This window comes from Vulpes lagopus, chromosome X, assembly GCF_018345385.1.
Source record: "Vulpes lagopus strain Blue_001 chromosome X, ASM1834538v1, whole genome shotgun sequence".
In the NCBI taxonomy this organism is placed as follows: Eukaryota; Metazoa; Chordata; class Mammalia; order Carnivora; family Canidae; genus Vulpes; species Vulpes lagopus.
This window is the reverse complement of record NC_054848.1, coordinates 54,216,841-54,235,515: the sequence shown is the minus strand read 5'-3', so window position 1 is coordinate 54,235,515 and position 18,675 is coordinate 54,216,841. Positions and strand designations below refer to the sequence as shown.

At 39.8% G+C, this 18,675-nt stretch overlaps 1 protein-coding gene across 2 annotated transcripts; it reads right to left on the bottom strand.

The window, feature by feature from the left end:
• Positions 1–11,195: 11,195 nt before the first annotated feature.
• On the bottom strand, positions 11,196–18,292 carry AWAT1 (acyl-CoA wax alcohol acyltransferase 1). Of its 2 annotated transcripts, XM_041741530.1 has the most exons (7): positions 18,189–18,292; positions 17,161–17,268; positions 16,821–16,891; positions 15,726–15,930; positions 14,793–14,964; positions 13,066–13,265; positions 11,196–12,656 (listed from the first exon to the last, which is right to left on the bottom strand). In XM_041741530.1, exons 1-7 carry the CDS (start codon positions 18,262–18,264, stop codon positions 12,502–12,504), a joined length of 987 nt encoding a protein of 328 aa, XP_041597464.1. In that variant the 5' UTR covers positions 18,265–18,292; the 3' UTR covers positions 11,196–12,501. The 2 variants fall into 2 exon arrangements, with proteins under 2 accessions (XP_041597464.1, XP_041597465.1); XM_041741531.1 differs by lacking the exon at positions 17,161–17,268 and having other exon boundaries at positions 18,189–18,284.
• Positions 18,293–18,675: the final 383 nt, after the last annotated feature.

The following is an 18,675-nucleotide window of genomic DNA, read 5'->3' as shown; positions in this document are numbered from 1 at the left end:
CCAGTCATTCCTTCAAGGTGGCCTCCCCTACTCTTGACTACCTGAGCTCCACTTGTCCCATCAAGGTGGCCCCAGTGTGGTGTATATCAGGACACCCCTGGACTGTGTCCACCACAACTCCAACCATCTCACCTAGGTGGTATGGGTGCAAAGGTCTCCAGGACACTCTGGCTCTTTGCCCACTTCAGTTGCAGCCAATTTGCCAAGGCAGCCCCTGAATGGAGCACCCCAGGGAAACCTCTCCCACCTGTGTCCACTTCACCTCCAGCTGTTCCACCAGGATAGCCCCTGTGCAGAGTGCTCCAGAACTCAGACTGTTCCTGCTAACCTCAGGAAGGAAACATATATCCAGATCCAGGAAGCAAAGAGAGTCTCAAACAAGATGAACCCAATCAGGTACACACCAAGGCATATAATAATTAAAATGACAAAGATTAAAGATAAAGAGATTCTTAAAAGCAGCAAAAGAAAAGCAACTAGTTACATACAAGGGAAACTATAAAAGGCTATCAGATTATTTTTCATCAGAACCCTTGAAGGCCAGAAAAAAGTGGCATAATATATTCAAAGTGCTGAAAGAAAAAAAAAACCTACAACCAAGAATACTCTACCTGGCAAGGTTATCATTCAGAATTAGAGGAGACATAGAGTTTCCCAAACAAACAAAATTTAAAGGAGCTTGTCCCCACTAAACCAGCCTTTAAAGAAATGTTAAAGGGACTTCTTTAAGTGGAAAAAAAAGGGTCACAAGTAGAAGTAAGAAATTCATAAAATGAAAAATTTCATAAGTAAAAGCCATCATATAATAATGATAGTAAACTAATCACTTATAAAGTTAGTATGAAGGTTAAAAGACAAAAGTAATAAAATCAATTGTAACTAAAAAATTAGTGGAGATTTACAAAATAAAAATATGTAAATTATGATTGCATATATGTGAAACATGGAAGAGGAGAGTACAAACATAGTGCTTTGAGATTGTGTTCTAACTTAAGTGACCATCAACTTAATATAAAAAATTATATATTTATGATGAAATATATGAACCTCATGGTAATCACAAACTAAAATCTATAATAGATACACAAAAAATAAAGAGAAAGGAATCCAACCATAATTGTAAAGAAAGACACAGTCACAAGGACAGAGAGCAAGAGAAGAAAGGAATAGAGAACTACAAACCAACTAGGAAAACAATGAACAAAATGGCAACAAATGCATACCTATCAAAAATTACTAAATGTAATTGGTCTAAATGCTCTAATCAAAAGATATGGGGGACTTAATGGATGAAAAAAAAAAAAGACTCATCTATATATTGCCTACAGGAGAATCACTTTATTTTTATTTATTTATTTTTCTGAGAATCACTTTAGACCTAAAAACACATACAGACTGAAAGTGAAGGAATAGGAAAAAAATGCCATGCAAAAGGAAATGAAACAAGAAAAACAACTCAAACTCAGATAGCAATATTTACATCAGACAAAATAGACATTAAAACAAAGATTAAGAGAGACAAAGAGGGGCATTACACAGTGAAAAAGGGATCAGTCCAACAAGAGGATATAACAATTGTAAATACCTATGAATCCCAAGTAAGAGCACCTAATATATAAAGTATATTAACAAACATAAAGGGAGAAATTGACAGTAGTATGATAATAAGGGACTAATAACACCCCATTTATGTCAATGGATAGAGCATCCAGAAAGAAAACCGATAAGGAAACAGTGGTTCTGAATGACACATTAGACTAGATGGACTTAACAGGTATACCCAGATCATTCCATCAAAACCCAGCAGAATATACATGCTTTCTTTTTTTCTTTCTTAATTTTCAAAATTTATTTTCAATTTATTTTATTTTTTTAAATTTTAGTTTAAATTCTAGTTAGTTAAGTACATTCTTTTCAAGTACATGTGGAACATTCTCCAGGATAACTCACATATTAGGCCACAAAACAAGTCTCAAAAAATTTAAGAGATTGAAATCATATTATCTTTCCAAACACAATGATATGAAACTAGAAATCCACCACAAGGAAAAAAAACTTGAGAAAACACAAACACTTGGAGGCTAAACAACATGCAACTACACAGCCAATGGGTCAATGAAAAAAATCAAAGAGGAAATTTAAAACTTCCTGGAAACAAATGAAAAAGGAAACAAAATGGTATAGAATTCTGGTGATGCAGCAAAAGCAGTTCTTTTTTTTAGAGTGAGAGAGCACAAGTTAGAGGATGGGGAGGGGGCACAGGGAGAGGGATAGAGAGAGAGGATTTTAAGTAGGCTCTACACACAGCTTGGAGCATGACATGGGGCTTGATTCCAAGATCCTGAGATCATAACCTGAGCTGAAATCAAGAGCCAGATGCTTCAGGAGGAAACTTGATGGGATGAGTATTGGGTGTTATACTATAAGTTGGCAAATTGAGTTTAAATAAATAAATAAAAAGATTCAGATGCTTAACCCACTGAGCCACCAAAGCGCCCCACAAAAGCAGTTTTAAGATGGAGGTTTATATTGATATGGGCCTACCTCAAGAAACAAGAAAAATCTCAAATAAACAAATTGATTAATTGTATGATGATGAGTTGTATGTAAGTAATGAATCCCTAAATTCTACTCCAGAAACAATTATTACACTGTATATTAACTAACTGGAACTTAAATAAAAACATGAAGCTAAAATAAAACAAAAAACAAAAAAAAGCATTCTTAAAAGTTAAATGATAAAAATAATTCAAAATTTTTCAGATGTGGGGTTTTCCTCATACCTTTTTGAGTTTTATTTCTAATTCATTCTTAGACAATTATGCCAGCTCTGCTGGTTTGACGATACCTTCACAAATTAAAAATGAAAAAAACCTCAAAGTTTGAAAACAAAAATGTTTAAAGATTCATAAAATGTTGTAAACCATCTCTGGTTTACCAAAATTACCAATATGTGAAGAATCAGTAACAAACCGCTTTTGTCTTTTTAAAAGATTTTATTTAAAAAAAAATTTTATTTATTTATTTATTTATTTATTTATTTATTTATTTATTTATTTATTTATTTATGGAGGTGAGCAAGGAAGCAAGAAGCGTGCTAGGAGGAGGGATAAGCAGACTCCAAGCTGTGCAAGAGCCAAGCCTGACACAGGGCTCAATCTCATGACTCAGACCCTGAGTCACAACCCAAGTCCAAAATCAAGAGTCGGATAGTCAGCTGACTGAGACACTGAGGTGCTCAAATACCAAACTACTTTTGAATCAATTGTTGATTCTTTCTGTATTTCTACTATCTTCTCACCTGGCAAGCTGATCTCTGCCTACTCTGGGACTGGATCTTCATTGATAAATTGGGGCCCTTAGGTCTTTCTGGACACCTCAGATATTTACTAATTTATTCACTTCATTCAGCAATATTTATTGATTACCCATTATATGCCAGGTACAGGGGGAACATAAATCAGACAACTACCTCAAGAAGTCTATTGGATGAATATTCAAACATGGCTGACAGTTATTAATGTTGACTTACTATGTAGCAAGCATTCTCACATGCAGACTATATAAAGCTTTACATGTGAAAGAGTAGTGATGATGTCCAGCTACAATAGAATATATACAATGAGTACAAGACAATTGAAAGATTTAAATTGTTTCAGATTAATTAGGTTCTTGGTTTTCAAAAAAGTTGCTTAAGTCCATTATAAATATGCAAAAATGATATACTGTTAATCTTGTTTTTGTACATGAGCTCTTTCAGAAAGGACTTTAATGTGTCACAAAAATTGAATATGGGAAAACCAGTTTTTAAATCTGAAGTAAGCCAAGCAATATATAACAGACTCTGACAGTATCTTACCCAATACCCATTATCCCAATCTTTCTTACCCAGAGAACCTCAATTTTGTTTGGGGCAGCAATAAACCAAACTTCTCAAATGTATACCTCAGGGTGGCCACATGACCTAGTTCTAGCCAATGAGATTTAAGCAGAAATCTACTGGATAGGGTTTCTAGAAGGGCTATTGTTTTCCTACTAAAGGAAAACAATTTAGTTTACTAGATCCTTTAGCTTTTTGCCTTATGCTTTTTACCCTTTTCTTCCTGTGTAGAACACAAATGAGGTGTTTAGAAATCGAGCAACCATTTTACAATCATAAAGACATAAAACATACACTAAAAAAGTTGTGAAGCAGAAAGCTGTAAGGATTATCTTGAGCAATGGACCCACCTTTGGGCTGCAATTTTTTTTTGCCTAAAAAAACCACCCAGGGGTGCCTGAGTGGCTCAGTCGGGTTAAGCATCTGCATTCCTCTTGGGTCATGATCCCAGGGTTCTGGGATCAAGCCCCAAGTGGGGCTCCCTGCTCAGCGGGGAATATGCTTTTCCCTTTGCTCTGATCCCCCACCATTCATGCTCACATGCTCTCTCTCCCTCTCCCTTTCATACAAATAAATAAAATCTTTTAAGAAAACAAAACAAAACACCTATTTTGTTGCCCCACCACAAAAGTGTTTTTGTTACATGCAGTCAAATGTGGTCCTAACTGGTACACTCTATCTCAAAAGGGAAAGGTTTGCAGGGAAAATATTTTAATTTTTATTACAAGAATGAAGAAAAGTCTTTCTTCTGATTTGAAAAGCAATGGGATTTCCTGCAAAATAAAAGTACTTTTCTTGATCTTGTATTTGCCTGTGGTGGAGAGCAAGATATCTAGGAGAGCAGGAAATATAAGCTAACTCCTGCCCTATGATCAAGTGAGATTGAGATATTACATTTTACTTACTGGAGCAGTGTCTCCTAAAATGTATCATAGCACAATAGATTCTTGAGATATACCTCAGGGAAAAAATAAAAGAAAAACCTTTTCTTGGTCAAGTTGATAGATATTGAATATAGAACCCATTCCTCTTAGAAATTCACAGTAGGCATTATGATGTTAAAAGCTCTGGATAAATCCTGTAGTAAAGAAATTGGCTTAACATTGTTTGACCTTGACTCTATCCATGTTGTCACAAATGGCAAGATTTCACTCTTGTTTATGGCTAATATTCCATTCGTATATACCACCTCTTCACCCTTTCGTCTATCAATAGACACAGGTTGATTCCATATGTTGGCTATTATAAGTAATTCTGCAAAAACCACAGGGATGCATGTATCTTTTCTAATTAGTGTTTTTGTTTTCTTTGGGTAAATACTCTGTAGTGGAATTACTGGGTCATATAAAATTTCTATTTTTAATTTGTTGAGGAACAACCATACTGTTTTCCACTTGGGCTGCCATAATTTGGCTATTGTAAATAATGCTGCTATAAACATAGGGATGCATGTATCCCTTTGAATTAAATGTTTTTTTTTATTCTTTGGGTAAATACCCAGTAGTGTAATTGATGGATCATAAAGTAGTTCTATTTTTAATTTTTTGAATAACCTCCACACTGTTTTCCACAGTGACTGCATCAGTTTGCATTCCCACCAACAATCTTTCATGTTGAAGAATACATTCTAAAGCATGTACTATGAGACAAACAGTGTATGAGGGTTCCTTTTTTGCCACATCCTCACCAATACTTATTTCTTGTGTTTTTGGTTTTAGCCATTCTGATAGGTATGATATCTCATTGTAGTTTTTTGGTTTGCATTTCCCTGATGATGAGTGATGTTGAACATCTTTTCATGTGTCTGTTGTCCATCTGTATGTCTTCTTTGGAGAAATGTCTGTTCATGTCTTCTGCCCATTTTGTAATTGGATTATTTGTTTTTTTGGGTATTGGGTTGTATAATTTCTTTATATATTTTGGATACTAACCCTTCATCAGGTATGTCATTTGCAAGTAACTTCTCCCATTCCGTAGGTTGCCTTTTAATTTTGTTGATTGTTTCCTTTATTGTGTGGAAGCTTTTTATTTTTATGCGGTCACAATAGTTTATTTTTGCTTGAGTTTCCCTATCCTAAGGAGACATATCTAAAAAACTGTTGCTATGGTAAATGTCAGAGAAATTGCTGCCTGTGCTCCCTTCTTCTATATTCATTATTTATTTCTAATTTTACTCTACTGTATCTTGTGACTATAGTATATGGAACTTCTACCTTTTATATTAAGAGCATTTTGAATTCAAATACTAAATAATAGTTGTAAAGATTCATGTGCACTTTAAAAGAAAGTATTCCTTGTCCTAATCATTATCATTTGACAGTCTAGTCTACATTACTTGTATTATTCAGCACCATACTTTTTAAAAATTAGCTTTTTGTCTACATGACTTGTCATATTCTGATAGCCAAGTGTTGAAGTCTCCAATCACACTATATGGCAGACCCTTGATGTATGAGGAATTCCAAAGCATGTACTGTGAGACCATATGATTTTCATCCATAAATGCAGAGAAAGTAGAAGTGAAAATTTCAAGTTCCTCCTTTACACCCTTAATGAGGTTAACCATTAGTAAAGACTGACAAAATCAAGTTCTTATTAGTAGAGCCAACAAAAGGCTAAGGAAGAATGGAGGAGGGGGTTATTAATTTTGCCTAGTGAAAGCTTCACTGAGAAGGTGATATTTGATGTGGACTTAAAAGGTGAATATGCTTTACTTTGTAGAGAGAAGGCAAAGAAATGTGAAAATACTGAGAAAACATGAAGTAGTCCAGTGTACTACTTTATTTTTTTTTAATTTTTATTTATTTATGATAGTCACAGAGAGAGAGAGAGAGGCAGAGACACAGGCAGAGGGAGAAGCACGCTCCATGCACCAGGAGCCTGACGTGGGATTCGATCCCGGGTTTCCAGGATCGCGCCCTGAGCCAAAGGCAGGCGCTAAACCGCTGCGCCACCCAGGGATCCCCCAGTGTACTACTTTAGACTATGATAGTGGTGATTGGATATTCATGGGGGTCAGAGTATGAAGGGTCTTTGTTGAACTTCATGATGGGGAAGCGTTGAACTCTGACTATAAGTACAGACATCCCCTCTATGAGGCAGCCCTCTGGATATCACTCAAGTACTCTGCTCACTTTCTGCCTCTATGATTACCTCTGGAGGTCCCTGGACATTTGGCCCACTAGGGTTACCATTCTGGACACTCTTAGTAAATGTTCCTTCCTGCCTTCATATTCCATGATTAAATCTTACTGATTATTTCCCTTGATGATCACTTCATACAACATTACTGTAACATCCAGAGTGAGGAGCAAAACCTTAGAGTATTAGAGTATCTCAAAAATATTCAGGGATGGAGGAGGAGACAGAGAGAGAGCAAGAGATTGCATTGTAGAGGAGAGTCTGAGGCTGAGGAGCAAAGATATGGGGGGGAAAGAATTTTTGAGAAGGAGTATGTGACTGATGCTACTAAGAAAGCTGAGTCTTACACTGGAATCCCTTTGTTATTTCACTCTTATAGTTATAGCCTCATTCCCATGTGTGCGCTTAAGGTTCTTTTCTGGAAAAATTCTGCTGTAGTTTGCTCCTCCTGAACAACTCAAACAGGTGAGAATAAATTGAAATCCAATTCCCCTTTTTATTCAATTACTTTAGGTTACCTCTTAGGAGATTTTGACTCATCCAATTAGTCCCAGTGACTCCTACCAAGGTTTCTCCTACCTAATCTGATAGGCTCCCAAATCAAATCAGCTACTTTATATTACCAGCAGCCTTCTCTGCCATATCAAGGGGTTTGTACTTTATCTTGTAGACCAGCATTTGCAAGACTCTATTTAGAGAAACACTTAATGTTCCATGAGATGGTAATAGGTGTTATTTGAAACAAGGATTCTATTATCAGGTAAGCTTGGGAAATACTAAATACTCCCTCTTGGATAGTCACAATGCCCATTACTGTAGTGACGATTCTGAAAATAATTCAGTAAATACATCCATCTAACTTTGTTTAATCCAGCATCTCCCACAGTTATTTGACCACATAATAATTTTTTTCTTTGTAATATTTATTAGCATCTGTGGAACATTAATGGTACCCCAAACGTAATTCAAGATATGCTGGTAGAAGCACTGTAGGAGCAAAAAGGGATTTTAAGCAGAGGTCTAACAAGTCAGACTTAGCATTAATAAGAGCACTCTGGCACCAGTGTGATAAATGGATTGGTGATAGAGGACTCTAGTAGAAGTAGTGGCAATTATCTAGAAATTGCTTTGACTAGGTTCTGACAGTGGAGAGGGAAGATGACACATTGGATTAATATCAAGGTGGTAAAATTAACAGGATCTGGTGATAAAATGTGAGATTGGGAGGGTTAAGATGTTTCACCTGCTATTGGATGTGTTGATATTAAGGTGTTTGTTGAAAATTGGTAAACTGGATATATTGGTTTTGAGGGAAATCACTTATGAGAGAAATCTGGGTTAGAAATAGATATTTCAGGGATCCCTGGGTGGCTCAGCGGTTTAGCGCCTGCCTTCGGCCCAGGGCATGATCCTGGAGTCCCGGGATCCAGTTCCATGTCGGACTTCCTGTGTGGAGTCTGCTTCTCCCTCTGCCTGTGTCTCTGCCTCTCTCTCTCTCTCTGTCTCTCATGAATAAATAGATAAAATCTTTTAAAAAAGAGAAATACTAACATTCGACAAAGCAGGAAAGACTATCCACTGGAAAAAAGACAGTCTCTTCAATAAATGGTGCTGGGAAAATAGGACATCCACATGCAGAAGAATGAAACTAGACCATTCTGTTACACCATACACAAAGATAAACTCAAAATGGATGAAAGATCTAAATGTGAGACAAGATTCCATCAAAATCCTAGAGGAGAACACAGGCAACACCCTTTTGAACTTGGCCACAGCAACTTCTTGCAAGATACATCTATGAAGGCAAAGGAAACAAAAGCAAAAATGAATTATTGGAACTTCATCAAGATAAGAAGCTTCTGCACAGCAAAAGAAACAGTCAACAAAACTAAAAGACAGCCTACAGAATGGGAGGAGATATTTGCAAATGAAAAAGCAGATAAAGGGCTAGTATCCAAGATCTATAAAGAACTTATGAAACTCAACACCCAAGAAACAAACAATACAATCATGAAATGGGCAAAAGACATGAACAGAAATCTCACAGAGGAACACATAGACATGGCCAACAAGCACATGAGAAAATGCTCCGCATCACTTGCCATCAGGGGAATACAAATCCAAACCACAATGAGATACCACCTCACACCAGTCAGAATGGTGAACATTAACAAGACAGGAAACAACAAATGTTGGAGAGGATGTGGAGAAAGGGGAACCCTCTTGCACTGTTGGTGGGAATGTGAACTGGTACAGCCACTCTGGAAAACTGTGGAGGTTCCTCAAAGAGTTAAAAATAGATCTGCCCTACGACCCAGCAATTGCACTGCTGGGGATTTACCCCAAAGATACAGATGCAGTGAAATGCCGGGACACCTGCATCCCGATGTTTCTAGCAGCAATGTCCACAATAGTCAAACGGTGGAAGGAGCCTCGGTGTCCATCGAAAGATGAATGGATAAGGAAGCTGTGGTCTATGTATACAATGGAATATTACTCAGCTATTAGAAACAACAAATACCCACTATTTGCTTCAACGTGGAGGGACCTAGAAGGTATTATGCTGAGTGAAATAAGTCAATCGGAAAAGGACAAACATTATATGGTCTCATTCATTTGGGGAACATAAAAATTAGTGAAAGGGAATAAAGGTAAAGGAGAGAAAATGATTGAAAATATCAGTGAGGGTGACAAAACATGAGAGACACCTAACTCTGGGAAATGAACAAGGGATAGTGGAAGGGGAGGTGGGCGGGGGGTGGGGGTGACTGGGTGATGGGCACTGAGAGGGACACTTGACGGGATGAGCACTGGGTGTTATGCTATATGTTGGCAAATTGAACTCCAATAAAAAAATTTTTTTAAAAAGAGATAGATATTTCAGATTGAAACAGTATAAAGTGAAAGAAAGGGTGGGACCCCACCAAAACTGAAGATTTAAGAAGTATGAAATAAGAAAAGTAAAAAAGGTAATCTAATTTTCCCCTTTATTGAGATACAATGTATAACATTGTGTAAGTTTAAGGTGTACAACATGATGATTTGATATACATATATATTGCAAAGTGATTACAATAAAGTTAGTTAACATATCCATCACTTCACATAATTACAATTTTTTGTAATAAGAACATTTAAGATCTACTTTCTTAGCAATTTTCGAGTGTATATTATTGTTAATTTAAATCATCATCCTGTACATTAGATCCCCAGAAATCATTCATTTCTAATTGGAAACTTGTACTCATCAGTGTTGGCCAACATCTCCCCACTTCCCTTATTCCCTAGCCCCTAGCAATCACCATTCTATACACTGTTTTTATGAGATTGGCTTTTTTTCTTTTAGATTTCACATATAAGTGAGATCTTACAGTTTTTGTCTTTCTCTGTCTGACTTATTTCACTTGGCATGATGCTTTCAAGGTCCATCCATGTTGCAAATGGCAGGATTTCCTTCTTTTTAATGGTGAATAATATTCCATTATATTCCACATCTTATTTATTCATTCATTTGTCAATGAACACTTAGGCTATTTCCATGTCTTGGCTCTTGTGAGTAATGTTGCAAAGCATACGGGGTGCAGATATCCCTTTGAGATAATAATTTCACTTCCTATGGAAGTGCCCAGGTGTGGGATTGCTGGATCATATGGTAGTTCTATTTTTAATTTTTTGAGGAACCTCCATACTGTTTTCCATACTGGCTGCACCAATTTACATTTCCACCATTAGTGCATGAGGACTTGCTTTTCTCTACATCCTTGCCAACACTTATATTTTGTCTTTTTGATAGTAGTCATCCTAACAGGTATGAGGTAATATCTCATTGTGGTTTTGATTTGCACCTCCCTAATGATTAGTGATGTTAAGCATCTTTTTTTATGTATCTGTTGGCTATTTGGATGTCTTTGGAAAAATGTCTATTTAAGTCTGCTGCCCACTTTAAAATCAGATTGTTTTTTTTGCTATTGAGTTGAATGAATTTTTAAATGATCTTTTAACTTTTGTTCCTTCACTACTTTTTTTTTTTGTATAGTTGACACATAATATTATGTTAGTTTCAGGTGTATACCTTTGCTGTGTTTTTTAAAAATTTTTATTTATTCATGAGAGACACACAGAGAGAAGCAGAGATATAGGCAGAGAGAGAAGCAGGATCCCTGCAGGAGCCCAATACAGGACTTGATCCCAGGACCCCAGGATCACACCCTGAGCTGAAGGCAGACACTCAACCACTGAGCCACCCAGCCATCCCTTTGCTGTGTTTTTAAGAGTGTCTTTTGTTGGTTGCCTTATGAAGGAAGAGACATCTGTGTTTTTATTTACTCTTTTAAAATTCTCAGAATGTAACTTTAGGAAAAACTTTTAAGCAGAACTTAGTAAGACTTTAAAATATAGTTATGAAGTGGATTTCCCATGGTAGACTCTTGTATGGTAGCAAATGCCTTGGGATTATGGTGTTAGAGGACCATCATGAGGACAAAGTGACCTCTGTGAAATGCCTCTGCCAACTGAAAAGTAATCCTGAATAAGTTCCCTTTGATTTATCTGAAAGGCACACTTGTTAGCTTAGTGGTGTGGACATAAAGGAAGCCTTCATATTTGTAGAAAGAAGATTGCCACACAAAAATCTGTATATGAATGTTTCTAGCAGTGTAGGCATAGTAGGCAAAAAGTGGAAACAATCCAAAAGTCCATCAACTGGTGAATGGATAGAAACTGTTGTGTATACGTGCAATGGAATATTATTCAGCCACAAAAAGAATGAAGTACTGATACATGCTACAACCTGGATAAGCCTTGAAAACATTATGCTAAGAGGAAGAAGCCAGTCCTAAAAAACCACATAGTCCATTACTCCATTTATATGAAATGTCCAGAAATGGCAAATCCATAGAGACGAAAAGTAGACTAATGTTTACTAGTGGCTGGGAGAGATGAAGGAATGGGGAGTGACTGCTAATGTGTACTGGCTTTCTTATTTGTGGTGCTGAACAATGTTAGAAAATTAGTGGTTGCACAACTCTGTTAATATATTAAATATTACTGAATTTTACACTTTAAACAAGTTAAACTTCTAGTATGCAAAATATCCCAATTGAAAATGCGTTATGATAAAACAAGAACAACCTGAGTGGTAGCTACTCAAACTGTTTGGTTATCATTTGAGTCCTTCAGGACCCAGGGGGTTGGGCTTAGGGAAGAAAGCCAGTGGGTGGGGGGGGGGAGGCAGGAAGCATGTCTGTCCCTAGCATGCCCATGGTTGGGCCAGAGGGGCCTCAGGATGCCCCCTTTTGCAGAATGACTGAGTAAAGCTCCTCAGGACAGCAACTATAAGGGCTTTGTGGCAAGGAAGGAATTCCTAATGTCCTCCCCTACCATACACAGCTTTCCTTTATCTCCTTTTCTCTCCCCTTTGGTTAGCAGCAAATGAGTCTCCTCTCCAAAGCACATGCTCTTGGGCATGCAAGCTCATTCGGTCACATGAAAAGCAGCTTTTGGGTCGCTGAGCAGCCATACTGGGTCTTATGCTGGTCAAACAGTTTGCACAGGGCATCCATATAGAGTGCATGATATTTGTCCACCATTTCCCGGCTTGGGTTTTCAATTTTAGGCAGTGGCAGAGGCTCCCCAACTGGAGATGGAAAAAGAGAAGGGGCAAGTATTAGAATCTTCTCTTCCTTTAACCACCTTCTTCCCAGAGCCAGATCCTTTCACTTGCCAAGTCAGGTCTCAGATTCTCCCTCTCTGCCACCCTTTTCTTTGGTGGGGGCAGGGAGGAGAGGGCTGAGGTTGAGGTCAAGAAAGAGTTGAGGTAGGGCAGTCCCGGTGGCTCAGTGGTTTAGCACTGCCTTCAGCCCAGGGCGTGATCCTGGAGACCTGGAATTGAGTCTCATGTCGGGTTCCCTGCGTGGAGTCTGCTTCTCCTTCTGCCTGTGTCTCTGCCTCTCTGTCTGTCTGTCTCTCATGAATAAATAAATTTTAAAAAATCTTTAAAAAGAAGAGCTGAGGTGGCCTTGGGGCTAGCTAAAAGCAGCACTCACCTACAGTGATGATAGGCAGTGAGTATGGCAGGAGCCCATTGGAGCCTTGGCAGAAGCCTCTTCCATAGAAGATACAAAAATAGAAACCAAAGATACTGCGGAAGCAGCTCTGGAACTTGTACATCCAGCTGTCCTTCTGGAATAACACCTGTTCATATACCTCAGTTTCTCCAAAAGTGAAGGTGGGAACCAGATGTGCCCTGAAAGAAAACCTCAATTTATTTCTCAAACACAGGCTACAAATGAGAATCACCCAGGAAGAACCCTGGCCAGGCTCCTACCTATACAAAATCCCTGTGACATAAAGCATTTCTTCTTGCACTAAACAGGGCTCCAGTATTTATTGTCTTTTGCCTTGAAATTTTCAAGTCCAGTGAGAATGCTATCTCTGGGCAAGATCACAAGGGCAAGATATGGGGGTGTAGGGAAGGAAGAGGGTTTTGGGCAGAGAACCCCAAAAACCTATATCATGTAAAGAAAAGCTTCCAGGAAGTGTCATGCAGAGAAATATCTGACCTGTTTCTACTAGTAGGAAGCATAGAGAAGATGATAATATTGCACAGATACATATATTATGATATGACTATCACCCACAGGGACTATGCATAAGGTATTCTATCCCTTGAGATTAGAGGAAAGTCATGTCGCTCTCAGGCCATTGAGAATCAGGCTCCTTAAGTCTTCCTGTGAGAGAAAAGAGAACATGGTCTCTCTTACACAAATCTTTGTGAGTTACTAGTAATCTCTCAGCACTCTGATATGTGTTACTTTACTGAATCCTTACAGCAGAGACAGTGCAGGGCACAGTGTGTGTGTGTGTGGGGGGGGTAGTTTCTTTATCTTACAGATCCAGAAGCCCAGGTTCTGAAGGGGAAAAGTCATTCAGGCAGTCAGTGAGTGACAGGACCTGGACTAGAACCCAGGATTCCTTCCTCTCAGCTCAGAACTCTCTCCTATGTTATGCTCCAAACTGATGAACAGGCCCTTCAGGCAAGGGCCTTAGATGAACTACTTACTTCCCTTTCCTTTGAATCTACAATAGGACAATTGTCTCTGTGTTCACTAGGCTGACCTCCTGACCTTATGGTGCACCCCACTGCTCCAGCCTTGGGCACCTGCTCTTTTCCTGCTATCTTTATGCCTGAATTAAAGTGGCTAATAATTATCTACCAGTTACTGTGTGACAGACACATGTAGATGTTTTCTGTAGATGACTTCATTTAAGCCCCACAATGACTGTATGAAGTAGGTACAATTATTTGTAACCACATTATGAAAATGAAAACACCAAGACTCAGAATAGTTAAGTAATCTGTCTCAGAGTGCACAGTAAATTATGGAGCCAGGGTTTCAAATCAGGCCCCCTTACTTCAGATTCCATGCACATACTCACCATACTGTACTGCCTGTCCCTTTCATTTACCATTAACAAACAGATGTAGATATTAATATTAATAGAGATGATGTGGGCATCATCTGTATATTAAGGGAGTCCTAGACAAGCCCCCTGATAATGAATCTGGGTTTCTTGCTTGGCTTCCTAAGAATTGGTCCAGTTTGGTTAGAAGGAGTGGATGACAAACTTTTTTAAAATTCTAGGACCATCTCCCCTCTGCACTAGTAAGTTCCATGAGAGCAAGACTCATATCTGATTAATCTTGGCATCACCTAGTAGGTGATACTGCTCAGAGAAGGCCACCCACCCTAGCCCAGGGAGGAACACCTACCCATGCTGGAGGGCTGTGCGCACAAACCCTTTGCGCTTCCGGAGGATGAGGGTGGTAGTGTTGGGCACACTTTGCAGGGCCTCTCCCACCCCTCCCACTACGATGCCCACGAGGTTACCAGTGCCGTGGCTTAGCAGGTAGTCGATAGCTGGCTGGCTCACAGAGCACACACCTAAAGAGAATCAAGGAGCAGAGACAGGAGCGAAATAAGGAGAGGAGAAAATAGCTAAGAGAGAACACCCTCTGCTCTACTCCTCATTGGCTTGTTTGTACGCCCTCTGTTCCCATGAGTCCCAGAAGGAGAATCAATGAGATGGGACAAAGGGTGTGGAAAAAAGAAGGCTTTAGGTGAACCCAACATGTTTCACTTTGAGGCAATATCTCCACTTCATCGGAGGCACTGAGTCAAAACTATAGTAGGAAGGTTTCCAGTGGTATAACTAGAAGGACTTTCTGAATATCAGCTATAATCTTACTCTTTTCCTTTCCTCTATTGCCTTTAAATAGCAAAAGCTATTATTTACTGAGCATATGGTCTGTGGTAGGCATATTGATATATTGAATATCAATATATTGATATTCATATTGAATACTTTCATTCATTTGAATACATTTGAATACATTTCATTCATATTGAATACTTTACTTGTATTATCTCATTTAGCCATCAAACCACATCTGAGGTTGGACTATTATCGTCAGCATCACCTTGCTGATCAAGAAACTGAGACCAATAGCATGCTGAAGACCACACAGTAGCTGGCAGAGCCAGGATTCAAACCCAGACAGTTTAACTCCAGAATATATGCTTTAACTACTATGCTATGATGGGAGTGAGTGAGAGTTGGTTGAGAGGTAGGGGATGGGGCTTTAAAAGGTGCATCCCCTAGCAGAAAATGGGCCAGAAGCTCCAGTAAGTATGGTCAGAGTTACCTTTGGCCATGAGGTACTCCCTAACAAGGGGGATCTTGAAAAACCAGGACAGTGTGGCCAAGTGGGGAGTGATGCCTGGGAAGATCTTTGAGAAGCCTGTGGCTTCAGTGCAGAAGTTGCAGAAGGCTCCAAAGGTCAAGATGCCATGGGGGTGAACCCCCATGAGGTAGTTGTGCTTCGGTGACAGGTCTTTAGTCTTCAGGATCTGCAGCCATGGAGAGAAGTGCCAGAGGTGGTGAAATGAGATCATGTGAAGAAGCAAGGGTGAAGACACTTCAGTAATCAGGACAATCTCTAAAGCAGAGCTTTTCAACATAGGCCATGAGTGGGTTTCAAAGAGCCAAGATATTGGTTTCCTTAGCTCCTGGGAAACCAGGTAGGATCTGGGGCAGCTAGAACTGCTGGGTTTTTTGCCTATGGCTACAAGTAGTTTAGGTCATTTATCTCAGTGCATTTTATGCATGGTATCATTTTGTAAGAGTGCTATTATGTGAAAAGGTCAGCAAGCTCTGCTCTGAAAATTAGGGCAATGTTTGTTGTCTACTCCAAAGAATGCTCAGAGGATCAGCATAGCAGTACATTTCTAGAAGTCTTCCTAATACGCTCTCCTCTCAACCCCCTTCCAGTTTCTGCCTAACTAACTTCTACTAAACTTGAAAACCCTGCCTAAGCATCACCATGTCTGTGAAGCTTTTTCTTACCCCTCATCTGAACTACTTGTATACCTTGTACCAAATCATAAATACATACTTGTCTATCCTTCTCATTAGATGTGAGCACCTTGATGGCAGATTGCATCCTGATCACTTCTCTGTACCTCTAACATGTGGTATAGAGTAGGCTTTCAATCAATGTTTGTTAAACTGAACTGTATTTGCATTTCCATGTGTATCATCTGCTAGGTCATGCCAAGGGTGTCTAAAGTATGCTAGCAGAGTATCAAGTAACCAGCAGCGCCGTTGGGTCCTGAAGTATGTCTGGCCTGCACTGAGACTTCTCTGGTATGCTCATTTTCATTATGGACAACACTAGTTACTTAGCATAAATGCCCAGTATTTTGGGAACTGTGGGAGATGTTGGGGAAAAGACACTTACCGTAATGGGAAAATAGTTCTTGAGGTGGGTCCAGGCACACCAATTCCTTACCCAGGCTGAATGCCTTCCACCTGAGACAGAAATATCAGTGGGGGTGGTGTCTGTGTGTGCCAACCCCATCCCTCCCGCTTACTCAGGGCTTTCCTAACAGCATGGAGGGAGCATGGCTCTGCTAGAGAGGTGGAAAAGGAAATGACCCCAAGACAGTCTTGGCTGGTCCAGGTCCTGTGTCTCTGAGAATTTGGATGAGGGACTTGTGGCATGGTGAGTGGGACTCTCTGGTTACAAGTTAAGCTGGAATATTCTTAGGCCTTCTTCTTTCTAGGTCCATAAGTCTTACCTTGCTCTGGTGTCTTCCAGTCCAGGAAAAACCAGATAAAGTAAAGCACTGGTAGTGGCCACAAGGATGTAAACAGCAAGTAAATGAGCAATGGCTGCAAGATCCAAACTGATGAGGGAGCAGGTCAGACCAAAATTGGGCTGCCAGCAAAACTTGCCCATATACGTCCCCATTAAGAGCTCTCCAAACTACTCAAGCCCCTGTTCCTGGCCTTCTGCACAGTCCAACTCTTGCCCATCCAGAATCCATGTCTACTTGTCCTTCAAACATTCCCTTTCTCATCTACCATACACCAGCCCTATTTCTCTAATTCCCTATCATCCCCATCTACTTGCTTCCCCACCCACTCACCATCCCTCTACTGCTCCCTGCTTACCACCAGCTTTTCCCCCCTGCTCCCATTCATCCACCATCTTTTCCTTCTTGTCTCCTGTCTCCTTCACTGTCCACCATCCCCAAACCCTAGTTAAGCCACAAGCTCATCATCTTTCCTTGCCCATATACTAGCCACATCTCCTCACACCCTGCCACCTAAGCATCTGCATCCCTCTACTGTTTTCCATTCACCATTCCTTCCATTATCACTCTCTCCCCACATGCTATCACCCCACCCCATCCCAGAATGGTAAACTCTATGGTATAAACATAGGCTCTACTTCTCCAAGTCTGTAATTCTAATGCTTCTTCAGTCCCACTCTCTATGCTTCCTTATTCTGGTAGATATACAGGCCTATTCCCTAGGACTCATTTCCCCCTTCCAGATAGTGAGGATTAAGAAGTGACTAAAATTAGCCAGATCTACTCATAAGCATCATGACCCTGTTCTACCCCTCTGTTTGTTCTCATTGTGTCCTGTGGTATCTCTTCTTTCTCCAGGGCAATCATGGAACTCAAGTCTTATTCTGTAGTATCATCTGAGATGATCAAAGATAGGACATGAGATTTCACATGAGCATGAAATTCACCCCAGATCTGGCCCTGGCCTCTGACTCTGGTTTCTTGCTGTGCGCTCTTGGATCAGTACTCACACATGGCAAGGTAGCTCAAGGGCCATTGTAGAAGTATCAGACTCTGGAAGTGCGTAGGCTGCTTGAGACAAGGCATGATGCTCAGAAACCTGAGGAGACAAAGATCCCAGAACACTCTTCCAACCAGTGGTGGCACCAGCCTCTGGAAGCTCACTCGACAGTGAATGCATATGATCAGGAGGATTTTCACCTCTCTTTTCCTTCTTTGTCCTGCCCCACACCTATGACCCACTGCAGGAGGCAGGCTTTGGAGTACCAAGGACTGCCCCATCAGGTCTGAACCCTGGGCCCTGGCCATTTGCCCTTTGACTCTTTCCTGAGATTATTAAGACATCAGCATGAAGAAAGGTAAGGACTACCATCTAGTCCTAGTGACTCAGAGATCAAGAGAAGGGAAATACCTTTCATAGGCCACTCTGAGACTACAGGGGTTGTGATCTCAGTGAGGTGGCTGGTGGTCAGGGAGCTCTAGATAGTTTTTGGGGTG